The sequence below is a fragment of the Lontra canadensis genome, unplaced genomic scaffold, assembly GCF_010015895.1.
Source record: "Lontra canadensis isolate GAN:19392208 unplaced genomic scaffold, GSC_riverotter_1.0 scaffold13, whole genome shotgun sequence".
NCBI lineage: Eukaryota > Metazoa > Chordata > Mammalia > Carnivora > Mustelidae > Lontra > Lontra canadensis.
The window spans coordinates 22,192,297-22,209,909 of NW_022631007.1; the positions used below are offsets into that span (position 1 = coordinate 22,192,297).

Sequence of the window (17,613 nt, forward strand, 5' to 3'; positions counted from 1 at the left end):
ACATTCAATAAAGCAAACTCTGTTTCTGTGCTTTTTTCCTAAATTCATTTATATTCATATATTATACATATGTGTGTATGTATGTGCTTATAAATGTTACAAAGGACAGAAAATTGAGTATAGTATGCTATAGACTCAGTCTAGAGTGTTCCTCACACTCTGTATTTTCCCCTTACAGGGGAAATTGGTGTTTATTTCCAGTTTTATCCCTCATGTGCTGCATAGCAAATAAAGGGTGAAGCCATGTGTTTGGGGAAAGGACATTCACTCCTGGTACAAATTCCTGCAATTGCCAGTTTTAGCTGTCAGTCAAGAAAGTAGAAACCAAGAATCTTGACCATTTTGTCTTTTGCACACCCCAGCCCGTGGCTTTCTCCAGACTACATTCTCAAAAGACTAAAGCTCATTGGTTTGTAGAATTGAACTGTATGCCCCCCCCAAACTATTATACAGCAGTGATTTCCAGCCCTGCTCCCCGCCCCACTCCCCTTGATCTCTTTCCCGCTCTGGTAGCTGTGAGCATGTCAGTATATTAGCATGGTAGTTCACGTGCAAGGACGTGTGGTTCAGCAGCAGCACTGTCCTCTCCAGGGACGAACAGCAAAAGGAGTGTGAGCACTGCTGAATTTTTAGACTTGAATCTTAATCTTGGGGTGAAGATGGAAATATACCCTAGAGAATTTCTGAGACACACGACCCATGAGGCACCCAGATCTGCAGGCTTTCTCTGACCCAATCCGGTTGACCCTGGGTGACTTCTGAGCCTAGGCGATCTCACAGGGGCTTCGTCTCTCAGCTCACCTCCAGCTTGGAGCAGGTACCCAGCCAGTTCTTACATTGTCCAGTCTGTTCAAACCTGCGTGGAGGGTGCCAGGCATGGTTTTATTCAACTTGGTTCAACAGCCATAAACCATGAAACATAGTTTTGCAGATTTCTAACCCTTTCATGTGAAAAAATTTTCTGGGTCCTTAAATTTTATGTGCATCCTAGCCCTCAACCCCTTCCAAATTCTATGAGAATGATGAGGTCCTTTTAGAGAAACTCTTCTGTTCCATCAAAGCTTGTTTCTTGCTTTAAAAAAAAAAAAAAAAAGGCAACGTGAAACAAGGAGTACTTTCACATTGGCTTTTTAATTTTGTTGTTAGGAATTTCTGAAGCGTTGAAGGCCTGTGTTGGCACGAATGATAAGTACGTGAAGAATCCATACATGGCTCACTTTACCGGTTTTTTTCCTCTGCCTTCAGAGGGGCAACTTCTTTGTCCCTGAAAGCTGAGGTTGCAAACTGGAGGCTCCCACACCGAAGCCAACGTACAGGCTTGTGAGCTGGGTCTGACAGTGACGTCCTTCCATAAAAAATTTGGAAATGGTGCATAAAATACAGATTGCTGATATATATATATATTTTTTTTTTAATTTTTTTAAATTTTATTTATTTATTTGACAGAGATTACAAGCAGGCAGAGAGGCAGGCAAAGAGAGAGGAAGAAGCAGGCTCCCTGCTGAGCAGAGAGCCTGATGCGGGGCTTGATCCCAGGACCCTGAGATCATGACCCAAGCCGAAGGCAGCGGCTTAATCCACTGAGCCACCCAGGCGCCCCTATATATTTTTTTAAACTAAAAATTTCAGCTAACATGAGACCCCTGCGCTTGTAGAGTATCAGCTGCTGGAGCCAAGTTGCCCCTATTTTTAGTCTGAAGATCCCCTTGCCAGTTTGCCGTGGTCCACACCATTCCTTGCTGTGTTACACGTGGCCCACTTCAGTGATTATCATACCTCGGGGATCTCCCTGCCACTTGAGTTTCTGCTGAAATTACGATTGTATAATCAAGTCCTTTAAAATGCCTTCACCGTTTACAAGGGAGAGTCTGTTTCTTGCCATTATTTATATGTGCATGCAGTGAGGAAGCTAATTTAGGAGCTGCTGGGATATAGGTACTATGCTTGATTCTTCTGTCACTGAGCAGATAGTCGCCTCTCAGGCCTATCTTAAAACTCAACAGATACTCAGAAGAGAAATGGACAGATGCCAGAATTGAACCATATTTTCCTCCAGAAAATGAGGCTTTTCTTAAACTGGACTTGGGAAGGCAGTTAAGTCGTACAACCTCCCAAACAACTTATTCCTCATAAAATATAAATTCTTCTAGCATAGCATAAGGCCTTTTCCTGTATTTTTTTTTTTTTTGTGTGTGTGGAAAAAAAAGTCTGATGAAATCTTTAGCTCATTTAACCACAGAATGTGAAGTCATTTTTTATTAAATTGCAAGTCTTCTTATAACCTAGAGAACTCACTGTCTTCCAGAGATATCATCCAATGTATGACTTATATTGAAGAATCTAACTCAATAGAAATAATTTAAAAAAAAAAAGATAAAAGAAACTGGGTTTGGAGGAGAACGGAAGAAGGCAGCTTTCAGAGTAAATGTGAATCTGTATCCCTCACTCATTCTACCTCCTTGCAGAGATCATGTTTACCCATAAAGGGAAAACATGAGTAAGATATTTTCACCATAAATGTCACTGTTAGGAGCAAAATAGGGTCCCTGGCTGACTCAGTTGGTAGAGCATGCAACTCTTGATCTTGGGGTTAAGATTGAGCCCCATGCTGGGGGTAGAGATTACTGAAAAATAAAAATCATAAAAAAAAAAAAAAAGGCAAAACAGATCTACTGAACTTTGTTTTGTTCTTTTACCTAACCAGGAACTGGTTTTCTCTGTGGCAGGTCTCAGTGCCACTGATGCAGTTGTGGAGAGAAAGTAGTAAATCCAAGGCTTTTGTGGAATGGAAACTGGTTGACTGTTTAAAATGGGAAGTTGGGTCAGAGATCGTGTTATGATCTTGTTGGTATAGCGGGGCCCATGGTGAAATTTTAGAAGTGATTAGCCTGTGGTACGATGATAGGTGATTTTCTAAATGTTGTTTTTTATAAGATTGTTCACATTTTCTATGATATGCCTGTAACACCTTATACAGTTTGTTCTATATACCCATAAGACTTTTTAAAAAAAAGTTTTACTGAGAAGTGAGGAACATAACATCTAACTTACCCCCCAAAAGGATATTTTTTTTGCATAGTTGCAGGGTCATGCAGCCATCCCTGAGGTCCAAGTTAGAACATTTTGTCATGCCGGAAGGAATCCCCGTTAGTAGTCGCTGCCCATTCTCCTGTCCCCAGTCCTTGGTAGCTTCTAATCTACTCTATCTGCACGGATGTGCCTGTTCTGGATGTTTTATAGGAATGGCATCATGTGGTATGTGAGGATAACTTGTTCACATAGCGTAACGTTTTCAAGTTATAAGATGCAGCAGTACTTTACCCCTTTTTATTGCCACATAATATTCCAGTGTACGGATAGAGCACATTATTTTAACCCATCGGTTGATGGACAGTGGTGATCTTTTCCCCCCACGTTCTGGTTGTGAATAATGGTTTTGTGAACATTTGTGTGTGAGTTTCTATACGGGCGTGCATTTGCATTTCCCATGGGCACATACCAGGGGCAGATGGCCGGGTCCTATGGGAACTCTGTTTCTAGCACTTTTTGGAGTGGCTGCGCTGGTGGACGCTCCAGGCGGATGCGGGTTCTGCTTCATCCCCTGCCTTGCCCGACTTGCATTTTGATTATAGTCGTCCTTGGTAGATAAGGAGCGGCATCCTACAGTGGCAACTCTATGACTTTTAAATTAAAAAAGTGGTAAAATGTTTTTAAAGATCCAGCGCAAGGAAGGAAAAGGAGACAGGTAAGTGCATTGAGATGTGTGCCATTGAAAGCATCCGCCTGCCATTAAACTGAGAAGACCGGTTGGGAGCCCTGTAACCCATTGGCAATTTCATTGCAGGTGGCCTCCATGCAGTTCATTAATATCGTAGTCCATTCAGTGGAAGACATGAATTTCAGAGTACACCTCCAGTATGAATTTACCAAGCTAGGCCTGGATGAATACTTGGATGTAAGTAGAGCCGCGACCTTTGGCTCCAGTGTAAGACTTGATTTATTTTGCCTGCCTTCAAAGATGGGCTTCCGCCATGACTAACAATCGCTTGAAGCTCTATGCGGTCCGGTCCCATAGTGCTGGGTAAAGGGAACCTCTCCGAGTGATGCAGTCGGCCAGAGAAACTGGATTCTTGTAGACCTCCTGGGACCTTGGGCTGTGTTCTGCTAGCAGTCTTTTAGTACTGGGGCTGGACAACCTCTTGTAGCCTTGCTTCAGCTTTCCTCCACGTTTGAGCTCCGTCCAGGCAAGTCTTGCACCCTCATCTGGGCTCTTGGGCAATCCATGTTCTTGGTTAATTTGGGGACCCCATCAAACCAAGACTTCAAAGAGTGATGAGTAAATGCTGAGAGCACCAAAAAAAAAAAAAAAAAAGGAAATGTACACTAGAGACTTCCTCATGTAGCAATTACATTCTGTTTAATGCTTTTGTGGCTTTGGCTGTTCCTTTTTTTTTTTTTAGATTTTTTTATTTATTTGACAGACACAGCAAGAGAGGGAACACAAGCAGAGAGAGTGGAAGAGGGAGAAGCAGGCTTCCGGCTGAGCAGGGAGCCCAATGCGGGGCTCGATCCAAGGATCCCAGGATCATGACCTGAGCTGAAGGCAGACACTTAACGACTGAGCCACCCAGGCACCCCTTGGCCATTCCACTTTTAAGTTCTTGGGAGAAGGAGGTCTAACCTTTCTCTTTCTCTGACTCCCCAGCAGAAGTACTTAGCCAGTTCCCTGTAGTACTTTACCTAAGAAATAGCAAGTTGATGTGAAAACCGTGAATGGACTTGAGTAGCCATGTGTGCATAGGGTGCCCTTATGTCCTTTGATTCTTGAGAAGTTTTGTTTCCCTTCTGTACAGCAGTGGTCTTGAATTTGAAAGGCCACTCGCGAGAGGGCAAGAATTGTTAACCTCAATTTCCAGTCTTATTTCTAGCCACGAAGAAGGTAGAAGTGCTTCCCTGGGAGCTCTCGAGAGTTTAGCTGCCCGTCTCTGTTAGGGGGGAAGCCAGGGAATTACAGTTTATTGTGAAGCAGAGTCACAGCATCAGTTACTCTCTGAGCTCGTGGCCTGGATCAGCACACCAGCTAGGCTGCCCTTGGAGAGACTCCTGTTGTCTAAGGATGGTACTCAGAGAGAGGCATGACAGATTTCCGTTATAGAGGTGTTTGAATTGTTTTCTGACTTGAAGAATCACTAGTATCTTTGACAGAATTTGGCACTGAAAGATTTTCCCTGCTCTACAATCAAGGTTTCTCTTTCTGCTTTCCCTGCCTGCTCTGAGAGTGGCAGGATTTGAGTGCCCACTGGGTGTATCAATCGCTAATGGTCGTGTGGGTTCAGTTTTGTGATGGTTGTGCAAAGCGCCTTTGGGCTCCAGGCTGTGATGGCGAGAGGAACACATCAAATAGTGCCCGTTACCCATGGTGTACTTGGTGAGAAAACCTGCCTAGCTCCTGCTTTATTTTCCTTTCTGGAAAACAAGGGTTTTGCCCTTGTTCAGATGTCTTTTTTAGCATATACTCCTAAACTAAGATGAAATACACTTTCTTTGGGACAAGCTAAGTTACTGAATTCCAGATTAGACCAAGGAGAAAATCCATCTTTCTGAGAATTTATGTAGAACATAATTCCTCTGAAAAATTTAAAGCTTTTTTCTAAAACTCTGTTTCTCTAACTTCTTGGTGTGTTGGTGCTAGACCCTGATAGAGGTGGTTAGAAGATTAATATTATCAGCATATGATATGTAAATGCTTCATTGGTTTACAAAAACCTTGTAAGTGGCCATTGATTTGTTCAATATATGTTTTTTGGTATCTTCCCTATGCCAGGAATATTTTAGCTACTCATCTGTTTCCCCCAGGGGGAGGTCAGGACGTATGTTACTTGCAAGGAAGACTCACAGATTTTCTTGATCGCTAATTTCACCTTAAAGCTGGTTGACTTCCTTTGGGATGCCTGGGCCTGTAATGCAGGGAATAGAGGAAATCTTCCTTATCTGTGCTTTGGGGAGCCCTAAACTCCATGAGTATTGTGGGGAAGTTACCTTGGAGGGTGGATTCTAGCAACTTATTAATAAAACCCAGGGCTGATATACTCCATCCGTGTCTTCCCCACCTCCTGCCTAACCCTCTTCCTCAGTGGAACCGCCCTCTCTAGTCAGGCAAATTACACTGACTCTAACCTCCTCTGCACACAGATGCCTCTCAAACCTGGGACCGTTGCTGTCTTCTGAAGCTGCTTCTTAATTTTTCTGTTGTCTAATTTCACCTGTATCAAAATGTTCTGGTTTGGAATATGTCGATATGGGGAATATATCTGTAGGAAGGATTAGGGAGGAAATGTGTGTATATCTGAGAGAGGGTATTCGCCAGGAAGTAATCTGACGGTGGCTTCTTAGACACTTGAACACTCCGTGATTGTCTCGAGGAGGCTGAGACATCACACCCTCTCTTGGAAAAGACCACAGTGTTTGGAACAAACAGAGACATGTAGGCCGTCGTGCAATTACGTTCTCTTTCCACAGCTACGCTCACACTGCCCTCTCTTGGTGTTTTGGTTTTTAGAAACTGAAGCACACGGAGAGCGACAAACTCCAGGTGCAGATCCAGGCTTACCTGGACAACGTGTTCGACGTGGGAGCTCTGCTGGAAGACGCCGAAACCAAGAATGCAGCCTTGGAGAGGGTGGAAGAGCTGGAGGAGAACATTTCTCATGTAACTACCTCTCGGAAAAGGAGACACACACACACGCTTAGCTGTTAGGGCGGTCGGTGACAGGATTCGGAGTGTAGGGGTGAGCTGTAGCTGGAGAGAGAGAGCTGTCAAAAGCCCCTCGGGGTTCTTTCAAAGAAAGCGTGGCTGTTACTTAAATCCAAGGGGAGTCCGTTGCCTTGCCTTCGCTCGTCTGCTCGGTTTCCGCTGAGCCCAGGTTCCCTGGCCATCTTCGTTACAGACAGGCACCCAAGAGTGAGGTAATTGGTGCCGTGTTAGGGGGAAATGTCACTCGAGTACGTGAATCTGGGCTGAGGTGAAGAAGTCCTGTTCTACTTCTTGTTCTTCTGAACAGAAGTCATTTTGTGTCACACGTGCCCCCATAGGCCCATGGCAGTTGGGTTCTAACAACTCAAATAAGCCCCAGGACTAATGGACTGTTACTTGTGTCTTCCCGCCTCCCACCTAACCCTGTCCCTCAGTACAACTAGCATGGCTGCCCAGGCAAGATACCGCCCACTTCAGCCTCTGTGCGAGTTTGGTTTGATGTGTCAATAAGTTATATTTCACTCAGAGTCTTGTGAATGTAAGTCCTGCTCTACCCCAGAGTGTCCACACAGGCTGGTGGATGGGGCGGTCTTGTGTCCATGATGCATGTCTGCACAGTCTTGCCTTATGCTTATTCAAGTTCTAAAAAGATTCTTTTCAATAATAGGCCTTTTCAGGGAAATTGGCGAGTGTTCCCTTCTATCCTCTTCGAGCAGTGTCCTCTCTGTATAACCTCAACTCCATTTCAGGGCAGAGGCTCATTTTTTCTTGCCGCAGACAGAGCTATGAGTTTGAAGGCTTTCAGAGGCTGTTCATGTGATCATCCATTACGCAGTTATTTGAATATTGCAGGAATGAACAGAAAAATGGTGCTTCTTAAAGACCCAAGTGTTGTGAGGACCAAATTCTTTGTTGAATTCTGCTTGACAGTGTCCTTGGTTATAAATGAATGGTCTCTTTGCAGCAATATTATTTTCTCCCATTTGAGTGGTCCGTTTCTTTTCTTTCACATTTTCTTAGTTCACAGTATCAGATGTGCTCAATGTCCTTCACCTTCCCCCCTCACTCTGAAAATGAGCATCTTCTTGGCTGTAGTTAAGCCAAGTGAGTGAGCCAACCCTCCCCCCAACCATCGTGAGTGCTGCTGTGACGTGACTGGCACCTGCTTAGGAAGGACACTTACCGGCCTAGTGTTTCTTACCCTGAAAGATTTGACTCGTATTCTGAACCCGATCAGCGTTTTCATCTCCATGCTTCTTCCTCACCTTGCCCCCTTGGTTTTCTTTCCTTGTGATCTCTTCTTTCCTTGCGATCATTTTCAGCGAAATCCAAGGTTGCTCACTTTCAGAGTCTTGTGGGAAAAGAAACTATGTAACATGTGGTTCACCCTGTCTTCCTCGGGAAGCCTCAGCCAGCATCACATGACCAAAGTCACACAAGCCACTTATAGCGGGCCGGCTGTTTATTTGAACTGCCCCTCCAAATGCCTTTTATTATTTGGGTAGTTTGGATCAAAACCAGCAGTACTGTTTTCTTACCTGGTTTTCCATAATAACAGAACCAAGTTTTGTGGACCGATGATTTTCAAAAGCTCTTGCCTAATGGCCTTTTCTTCGGGCAGGACAGGTGACCTTCCCTTCTTGCCTTACCCACTGTCCCCCACCCTTGCCAGCTCTGGCAGAAATGGAGGGAGATGGCACTAAGGAGCTGATGTTATGGGTTTTATTAAGGATCATGTGTAGATTATTAATTCCTATTGGAAACAAATACACATTCCAAATCCTATTATAAATATTAATATTTCCAGAAAACAGCTTGGGGAACACAGGCAGGACTCTGATGGGCCTTGAGCTGCACTCTCTCTGAGAATGGTTTTTGAGCTTCACTTTCTCTGAGAACCGGGGACCTGAGCAGAATGATCGTGTGTTGTGACCCAGGTTTCCCTTTTAAAAAACTTTACAGTTGTCTGAGAAACTGCAGGACACGGAGAATGAAGCCATGTCCAAGATCGTGGAACTGGAAAAGCAGCTCATGCAGAGGAACAAGGAGCTGGATGTTGTTCGGGTAAGTGTGCTGATGACCGCTGCCCCGGATGGGCATTGCGGGAAAGGTACACTGTACCGGCTCTAGTCCTGGTAGAATGTGGGGCACGTTCATGTCAGAGGATTGCACTGATGCAGCATGTTTATTGGAAGCATTTCAGAGGGGATACTCAGATGAAAGGTACACACAGTTAGGGTATATATACACATGTGTGTGCAATCAAATGTTGGGGGTTCAGTCCTTATCCCAGATTTTGAGAGTAACAATATTTTCCCAGAGCTGATTTAGTGGATCACCCATTAGCTTGGAGATAAAAACACAGAACGGGTTTAATTCATGCCAATTACTTATTTTTATTAGGACTTGGACTTCTTTGTATTTTCTTTTGCTTTGCTTCTACTTGAAACCAGATTTGGTGGTTGCCGTAGAAATGGTGAAATCAACACAGGCAAGACCTAATGTAATTCACCAAAAAAATTAAAAAAAAAAAAAAAGACAAAGCAAAACTAAACCATTTTATTATCAGATAATCCCAGCTATTTTACTTGGCCTTAGCGTTGTTTTACCTTACGTGTCAGGTATTTGTAGAGTGCTGTCCGTGTGCTTAGAACTGTCCAGAACATAAAATCACCAAAACGCCTGGAGGGCTTTCAGGCACACGGCTTGCCTTTACACCATTGTTGATGAAATGGCACATTTTATGCGATGCTTATCATGTCTGTGTGTGTTGCTTGATTTTCTGACATGTCCTACAGTTACCTCTAGGAAATTTATTTTTTGGCACACCATGGAAACAAAGTTGCAGCATATGGACTCAATTCAAGCCAGACTCTCAGATTATTAATAATAGACAGGGTGTGAAGAATGTTTCCCTGCCTGCTGGAGGTTTGTGGTGAGAGATCACATGTACAAGACCCAGCAAGCAAGTTCCATAAAATCCTTACACTGGGACCTTGGTGGGCCCCCAGTAAAAGGAATGGGGATGGCCTTTAAATTGAAAATTGTAACTTTTTTGTTTTCTGCTAGAAGCCTAGACAGGGCTAAGTAATCAGTAGAGGGAAGCACTGGCCTGTTCTGTTAACTGCATACCAAAGGGAAAACGTTACAAGGATTGCTGTCCTAAACTTGGTCAGGGGGGCGTTGTGAAGGCCAGAGAACCCCATTCCAGAACAATCAGCCCCTGGTTATTCATGAGTAGATTATTCCGTGCTTTGCAGATTTTTAATCCCAGTCTGACTTCTGTCCAAATCTGACTTAGGGCCTTTTGTCTACGGTTAACCGATATGTGTCTCAGAGTTACAAATGAATTTTAAAATAAATAAAAGGAAAACATGCCGCCCCACCCGAATACTCTCAGAGTTTCCCAGAGTCAGCTATAAAATTATTTTGGGGTCATTTCTGCCTTGTTCTTCTCCACCTGCAGGGAAAATTGAGTTAGCTGCACTTCTTAATAGAACTATATTGACAGTAACAATTGCTAGAATATATTGCATGCATTACCAATGAACAACTGATAATGAATGGGATTTTATAGGATCTGGCTGAGTTCCATAGGATTCCTATGAGTATCTTTTCTTTTCTTTCCTTTTCCTTTTTTCTTTTTCCCTTTCCTCTCCTCTCCTCTCCTGTCCTCTTCTTTTTCTTGATCCTCAATTTGCCATTCTCATGGTAATAGGTATGAATGTCCTGTGAAGATAACACTGTTGACTGTGGACGCTTTTTGCAGGAAATCTACAAAGATGCAAATACCCAAGTTCACACATTAAGGAAAATGGTCAAAGAAAAAGAAGAAGCCATTCAAAGACAGTCTACCCTGGAAAAAAAGATTCATGAACTGGAGAAACAAGGGACCATTAAAATTCAGAAGAAAGGGGATGGGGACATCGCCATATTGCCAGTCGTGGCTTCTGGCACATTGTCCACGGGGTCAGAAGTGGCAGTGGGTAACTTTGTGGGACCAGTAACGGGGGCCGCCTCCTCGGGACCCCTTCCCCCCCCTCCTCCCCCACTACCTCCATCGTCAGACACACCTGAAGCAGGTAAGAAGCCTTGGTGGGAGAACTGAGAGTATCGGGATATTTGTATTTCTTCTTTTATCCATTCTCCGTTTATGTCCTTTGTCTGCTTTTGTTGGCTGGTTCTTTATCTGATTTTAAAAACTGATGTTTTTAAAGAGATTAAGCTTCTAAAGCTGAAGCTTTCACGTATATTGCAGTATATTCTTCATTTGCCAGTGGGATTGTATAGTCTTTGAAAAAAATTCCTGTGTCCTTTTCAATGTTTTGTTTTTGGATACTTAATGTGCACGTGACATCCTGCTGGTGAAACCCTTCCCCTGTTTTCAAAGGCAATTTGTTTCTTCTTTTTCGCTAGTGCAAAATGGTCCGGTCACGCCACCCATGCCGCCACCGCCCCCGCCCCCGCCCCCTCCCCCACCTCCTCCCCCGCCGCCCCCTCCTCCTCCTCTCCCCGGCCCTGCAGCCGAGACTGTGCCTGCTCCTCCTTTACCACCCCCTCCTCCTCCCTCTGCACCCCCGCTGCCTGGGACATCCTCACCCACAGTGGTTTTCAACTCAGGATTAGCAGGTAAGAGCACGGAATTCAGACCCAGGTACCTGTGTTAAGAAATACCCACTTGTGTTACCTCCAGAGGCTTTTAAAGCCTCGCTGAAAGTCCGGGTCTCTTGCAAACCCGTGTACCTCCTCTTAGTTGGAGAGCAGGGCTGCTGATGTGGCCAGGGCAGGGGAAGCCTGCACAGAGGCATTCGTCTCTGGGTAGCTGCTGCTGTTCTCCCTCTAGCAGGCAGTTCTGATTTTTGCAGACTTCTTGCCTTCCACTCTCAACACCTAGAAAAGGGAAGAAAGACAAGTTCCCTTCTTAGGGATCAGCGCATTTTCCTGGATTCATCGACCACTTGTGGGCATCTGTTTGCCGGGGCTCTGACAAACGGTGCTTCTGGTGCTCTGGCTCTGTTTTTGGAAGGTATTCACGGTGTCATTTCCAAAAGGGCAACATGGCTCTCTGTGTCATTGCTCGATGTGGGCTTCCAGGCGCGTCTTCTGTGCGTTTGAAGACATCAGAATTCACTCTAGTGCAACTGAAGCTTCAAGAGAAGCATTGCTAACAGTGGGATCTCCGTGCCTTGAAACGCTTCTGAATCGTGCCTGCTGCCCTCCTGCTAACCAGGAGAGAATGCTGCATCCCCACCTCATGGGAAATGAAATGGGGCATGTGTGGGATGGGAGGGAGAGAGTAGTTCTAATGCCTTGAAATGGAAGTTCTGATTTTTTGACTCATGGAAGTGACTTCTTACTCTTTTCTAAAATACCACAAGCCATTTTCCCTGTCATGGAGCATTTCCCTGGCATTTTGAATAGCTCTGAGCTTAGTCGGGCCATCTCCGTGACCTCAGATAATTCTGCTTCCTCCTTCACTTCAGTCCCTTTATGAGGTCTCATTTCCAATGAAGAACTACCACTGTGATAGGTGCGGTAGTTCTCAGAGCCTTCTGTCCAATGTCTAATGGCCGTCTTAGCTGTGAGAGATTTCCTGGACTGCCCACCCCATCCCCCAGAGTGTCCCATCAGCGGCTCTACTGGCCAGTCAGTAGCACTAATTCATCCTAGTAATCGAAGGTCTTTGGGCCCCAGAAATCCTCCCAGAGCCACGTTGTTCCACACCGAGTCTGTTGTGTTTCCTTCCACTCCAACTTCCATAAACTTGTCCAGGAAACAAATAAATAATGTTCACAGGGTTGCCTAGATAACTCAGAGTCCTGGGATCGAGTTTCGCATCAGGCTTCTCAGCGGGGAACCTGCTTCTCCAGAGAACTCTGCTGCTCCCTCTGCTTGTGTGCACGCTCTCTCTCTCTGACAAATAAATAAATAAAATCTTAAAAAAAAATAATGTTCACAGTAATCCAGTGATTTAGTTCTACTGTTCAAGGTCAGTCCCATCTACTACTTTCTTCTAGAACCTTTTGCTTCCTAAAGCAAAAGTGGAAGGTGTGCCATCATGGAACTGTTGGATTTTGGAATGTGAGCCAAGAACCTCTTAACAAGCCCAGGAGTCCCTTCCATGGGAAGGCTGCTGTCAGCCATGGAGTGTGAAGACCTATAGTTGGCATGCGAACCTGGCTCACGGATGAGGCTTCCCTCGTAGCATCCTGAGAGCATTCACCATGGCCCGTGGCTGCTTCGGTGGCTCTTGTCCGTACCACTTCCTTTCTCTTTGGCACAACCTACCACGATAGAGCCTCTACTTCCATTCATCCAAGCTTTCACACCTGGAACTTGGCATGAGGCTGAGGTGTGCAGGTCTAGGGCTCCCTTCAGTAATGTGTCTTGTCCTCTCCGGACTCTTCCCACAACTCAGTTTTAAACACTTGCAGTCTCTCTTGATTACCTCAACTCTGTGGTGTGGAACTTTCTGTTCAGCTAATGACCAGCTGCTGCCCTCAGGGTTGCTGCTGTTCGAGGGTGTCCCCTTTGTGTCTTACACCATTTTTAGAGGGCTTTGTGGGACTTAAGAAACTTCTCTTTGGTGCCGTAAGTGTCCATTAAACAATGACCAGATGTTCTGTTTTACAAGCTCTAAGGATTATAAGACCATTATGTAGTACATTATATGAGATGTGTTGCCAGTGTGTGGGGTAAATTTCTCCCTGGAATTAAGAGGCCAGACAGATTCAGGATTCCCAATAGAAGCAAGGGACAGAGCTGAGATGATATGCCACGGGCTCCTGGAACCAGAAGCCTGTGACATTGCTAAGCCTTGGACCCTTGGGCAACAGGATGGCCTCTCTCTTCTGTAGGCAGTGAGCTCTTATGTGCGTAGTGGCCAAGACAGGGGACCTGAATGAAGTCCTCTAATTTTATCTAGTGAATTTTTCTTTGCATTTTATAGAGAAAATATACAGCATGGAATGTATATTTGAAGCGTTAGGCTTACTTCCTCATATCTGTGATAGAGCAGCGTGGCTCCCATTTCCCATCGGTCATGTGTGACAGATGGCTGGGCAGTCTGTAACCTTTGCTGTCTCTTTGGGAAAAGGTGCATTGTAAGTTCACAATGAGAATTTGTACTTGGCCGATGATTTTTTTTTTAAAAAAACATGGCTTGTATCTTATGGAATACATAGCACAGTTCAATATGGCTGTTTGGGACCACGATAATGAAATCATTTTTTCCCCTCTTCTAAGAAGGATTACTTTTTAAAACAGGATAGCGAGTGAGTCTTCAAGGCAGGCCCGAATGGAAATGAATTTTTGGCTCTCTGCTGCCTTGTGAAATATGTCCAAGAAGCATGAAATTCTCTGCTAAGAGTGCGTGAACTGCCGAGTGGCTTGACTCTAACCATATCTAATTTTTTTTTTTTTTTGTATTTTCTTGTTCTTTCTGCTTCCACAAAAGATGGGCCAATCAAGCTTTTCTGTAGGTTGCTCCTCACTGAGTGTTGTTTGCCGTGTGTTTCTGTTGGTCCCACTGTGCCTTGACATCTTTTCACTCCCATCTTACACTGAACCATCGCATTTGGACCTTGTATGTGCGGGGAGTCTTGCGTTGGCTGACTATTGGTCCAGGTTTGCCCACACATTGTAGTAAAAGAGAATAAGGCTCTGTAAGCAGGCAGCCTGGGTTTCATATGACATATTCCTTTCTCCCAGAGAGAAAAAGAGTGTTTTTGGTGTTTTTTTTCCCCCTTAGTTTAATGGTCAGAGCTGAATCTAAGGCCTCAGCTCTAGAAGGATTTTAGACTTATTCTGGGGGAGAAAGGATAGTTGCTCCACAAGCCGCGAGGTGCTGCTTTTCCAGGCCCTTCCCGCTGGCCTCTGGCTCTCTCTATGGAACACACGCCCACCCACACAAAGCCACTCCTTTAGCCTGAATGCTGTGAGCACAGTGTCTGTCATGGTCACCTGTAGGCCCCTCTGCTATAAACCACTCCCCATTCCCCGGTCGGAGTTAAGACAACTTTCTAAAGATAACATTTTTTTTTTTTTTGGCCTGTGTTCTGATCTCAGGCTTACTCGTAATTTTTCTGATGAGTTCAGAGTAGGGTAGCTGCAGACGGGGTAACGTTCAGTGCTTGTCCTAGGGCCCGTGGTGTCCATGGATGTATGGCGGAACCAAATGGCAAGGACCCGCCAGCTCAGATTGTGGGAGTATCCCTGCACAGCTTCTCTCCTGCTCCCCCTTCTCCCTCCATATGCCAGGCTAGAGGAGAGTCTCTTCCTTTGTCCCGCAAAGGACACGGGTTTTCCTGGGCAGTGTAGACCAAAATGAAGTGTGGTGAGCAGTCCAGCACCCGTCGGGTGGTGGGGCCTACGGGGTCATGGCGGTAGAAAGGCCTGGTTTGGCAAAAGCTATGTTTCTGTGTTCCTGCATGCTTTTGTGTGGATTTAGCAGATGACGTTCCTGCTGTGTATGTGGCCTTCGTAACTCTGGAGGAATGGCAGGCAGCCAGGGAAGAGCCCAGTGTGTGTTGGGTTTATTTTGTTCTGTACTGTCCTTCTCCCTCCCTTACTGATGGCAGTACACTAATGATGGCAAATAGTGGAGCTCCCAAGTAACGTGGTGGCAGCCCAGGACAGACTTAAGAAAATATATGTGTATGTATGTATGTGTATATATGTATACGTATACATATATGTATATACGCGTACACACATACATACATGCATATATAGACACACACGTGTGTGTGTCGATGGTTTGGGGAGACTTCTTTATGATGTGTAATGAATTCATGGAATTTTTAATGAATTTCCTTTTTTTTTTAAGCTCATTTCCCTGCAATAAGAGGAGTTGATAGTTCCTCACCTGCTCCCTCAAAGATAGATATCCCTTCTTCTGCATTAAGAGGTTTTCTGTGTTTTTCATGGGTTCATGGGTGCCTTTTAGTCACATGTAACTGACTCCTGGGGAGAACTTGCTCTTTAAAGAAACAGGGAAGGGACCGTGGCCATCCTCAAAAAGCAATACTAATCCTGATTTCTGAGTACCCCTTCTGTCATCTTAAATCTTTTCTATTTTGAGCTGTTCGTGGCCCTTGACCTGGTTGAAATAGCTCAGTGTCAATATAATCCCCATTGTCAAAATGGTCCATGAGAATGCGTTGCTGCAACAGAAAGCCGGCCTTCTTGATGTTACGTTCCTGGTGGGGTAGAGAGCCGCTGCCTGCAGTCTCTGATCGTCTTTAAAAATTGGTTTGGAAATATGAGTTCTAGAACCAAGAATATAGGATTTCATAGTCTGACTCACACTCACTAGTGTCCCAGAGCATGTGTTCTCCCTGCTGTCTAATAACATTATTAATCATTTTTGCTCCCCAATACTTTGTCTTAAGCATTGTCCTAACATTGTCGAGTGTATGGCAGTAATCCATTTGTCTACATTTAAAAAAAAAAAAAAAATCAACCCCTGGCTGTTAGACAACTTTACCATCATGTTGCATCAGTCAACCAAATGATGCCCTCAGATTGCTCTAGCCAAAGCCAGGCGTGGTGTTTTCTGTGCTTATAAACACTTGGGTGCCTCTTGCCTGTGTTCCTCCAGTGTTAAAGTGTCATCTGCAAGGACTGTTCCCTGATTGTCCTTGAGGATCATGGGGTTTTGGTGGAGTCTTAATTTCAACCTCTCTGACTTCTGTAGCTGTGAAAATAAAGAAGCCAATCAAGACAAAATTCAGAATGCCAGTTTTTAACTGGGTTGCCCTGAAGCCAAATCAGATCAATGGCACGGTCTTCAACGAGATTGATGACGAGCGGATTCTGGAGGTATCTTTCTCGTGGGTTAGGGACAGGGAGGGCTCTCTGGGCAGCAAAGCTGAAATCGGTGCTCTGCTAACCTGGAAGGTTCGGTGATACAATGTTAGTGTTTTAAATGCCTTGATGTAAGGAAGACAAGGATTTTTATATTAGAGAATGAAATTGGACACTGTTTCGTAAGGTGGTTTCAAAACTGTGTTTAAGAAGTTATGTTACCATGGAGTGGTTATGATTATGCCCTGCCCTTCATTTATAAAAGGGCATAAAAAAACCCTTTATTGAACTCTCAGTGAATAAGAACTCAGTAATCATACAGTCTGGTTTGATAGATAGTTCTAGTCTGTGGTGGCCGGCCCTGCAAGGTAAGTAGTGAAGAGCCGTTGAGTTGTCCAGATGGGATCAGTTCTCTAGTTGAGACGTTCGTAGCTGTATGTGTGGCCTAAGTCGTGTCGTTATGATTCGTGTCGTAGCACAAATAGGAAAATAGAGTAAGCCATGATCAAAGGCAATATTGACTAGAAAAAGTCAGTTCTTTGATGCTTATACTTAATTTTTAAGTGTAACCTGGTTTGTCTATCTCATCCCTCTCTACTCCAGGATTTAAATGTGGATGAATTCGAAGAAATATTTAAGACGAAAGCCCAAGGTCCTGCCATTGATCTGTCTTCAAGCAAACAGAAGATAACACAGAAGGGGTCCAACAAAGTGACATTACTGGAAGCAAATAGGGCCAAAAATCTTGCCATAACGTTAAGGAAAGCTGGAAAGACCGCCGATGAGATATGTAAAGCTATACATGTGTAAGTTCAGGACATTCTGGAACATTCAATCTAGTGAATTTAGGATAAAAATAAAAATAAGGAAGTTATGATTTGTAGATAACAGAAATATCTCAATAGTAGGACAAGATGGAACAATTCTTGATGTCCACATACCAAAGTTTTCCTTTGTTACATATGTGTGATTTCAGAGTTGAATGGAATGCTAGCACTAAGGAGGCAGGCCAGAAATCACCCTTGGGAGTGCTGTACTTGAGTGAAAACTAT

General features: G+C 44.4%; 1 protein-coding gene across 16 annotated transcripts in view; it reads left to right on the forward strand.

Annotated features, from left to right (window-relative positions):
* The window catches only part of FMNL2 (formin like 2), a 317,058-nt gene that overhangs the window by 282,026 nt on the left and 17,419 nt on the right, over positions 1-17,613 (forward strand). For 8 of the 16 annotated variants that reach the window (XM_032857815.1, XM_032857811.1, XM_032857813.1 and 5 more), the window contains 7 exons: positions 3,845-3,955; positions 6,560-6,709; positions 8,717-8,818; positions 10,524-10,836; positions 11,171-11,383; positions 16,452-16,576; positions 17,165-17,367. In XM_032857815.1, coding sequence (XP_032713706.1) covers positions 3,845-3,955; positions 6,560-6,709; positions 8,717-8,818; positions 10,524-10,836; positions 11,171-11,383; positions 16,452-16,576; positions 17,165-17,367 — 1,217 coding nt within the window. Of the gene's footprint in view, positions 1-3,844; positions 3,956-6,559; positions 6,710-8,716; positions 8,819-10,523; positions 10,837-11,170; positions 11,384-14,210; positions 14,232-16,451; positions 16,577-17,164; positions 17,368-17,613 lie in introns of all 16 variants that reach the window. The other 8 variants (XM_032857808.1, XM_032857807.1, XM_032857803.1 and 5 more) reach the window with 2 other exon arrangements.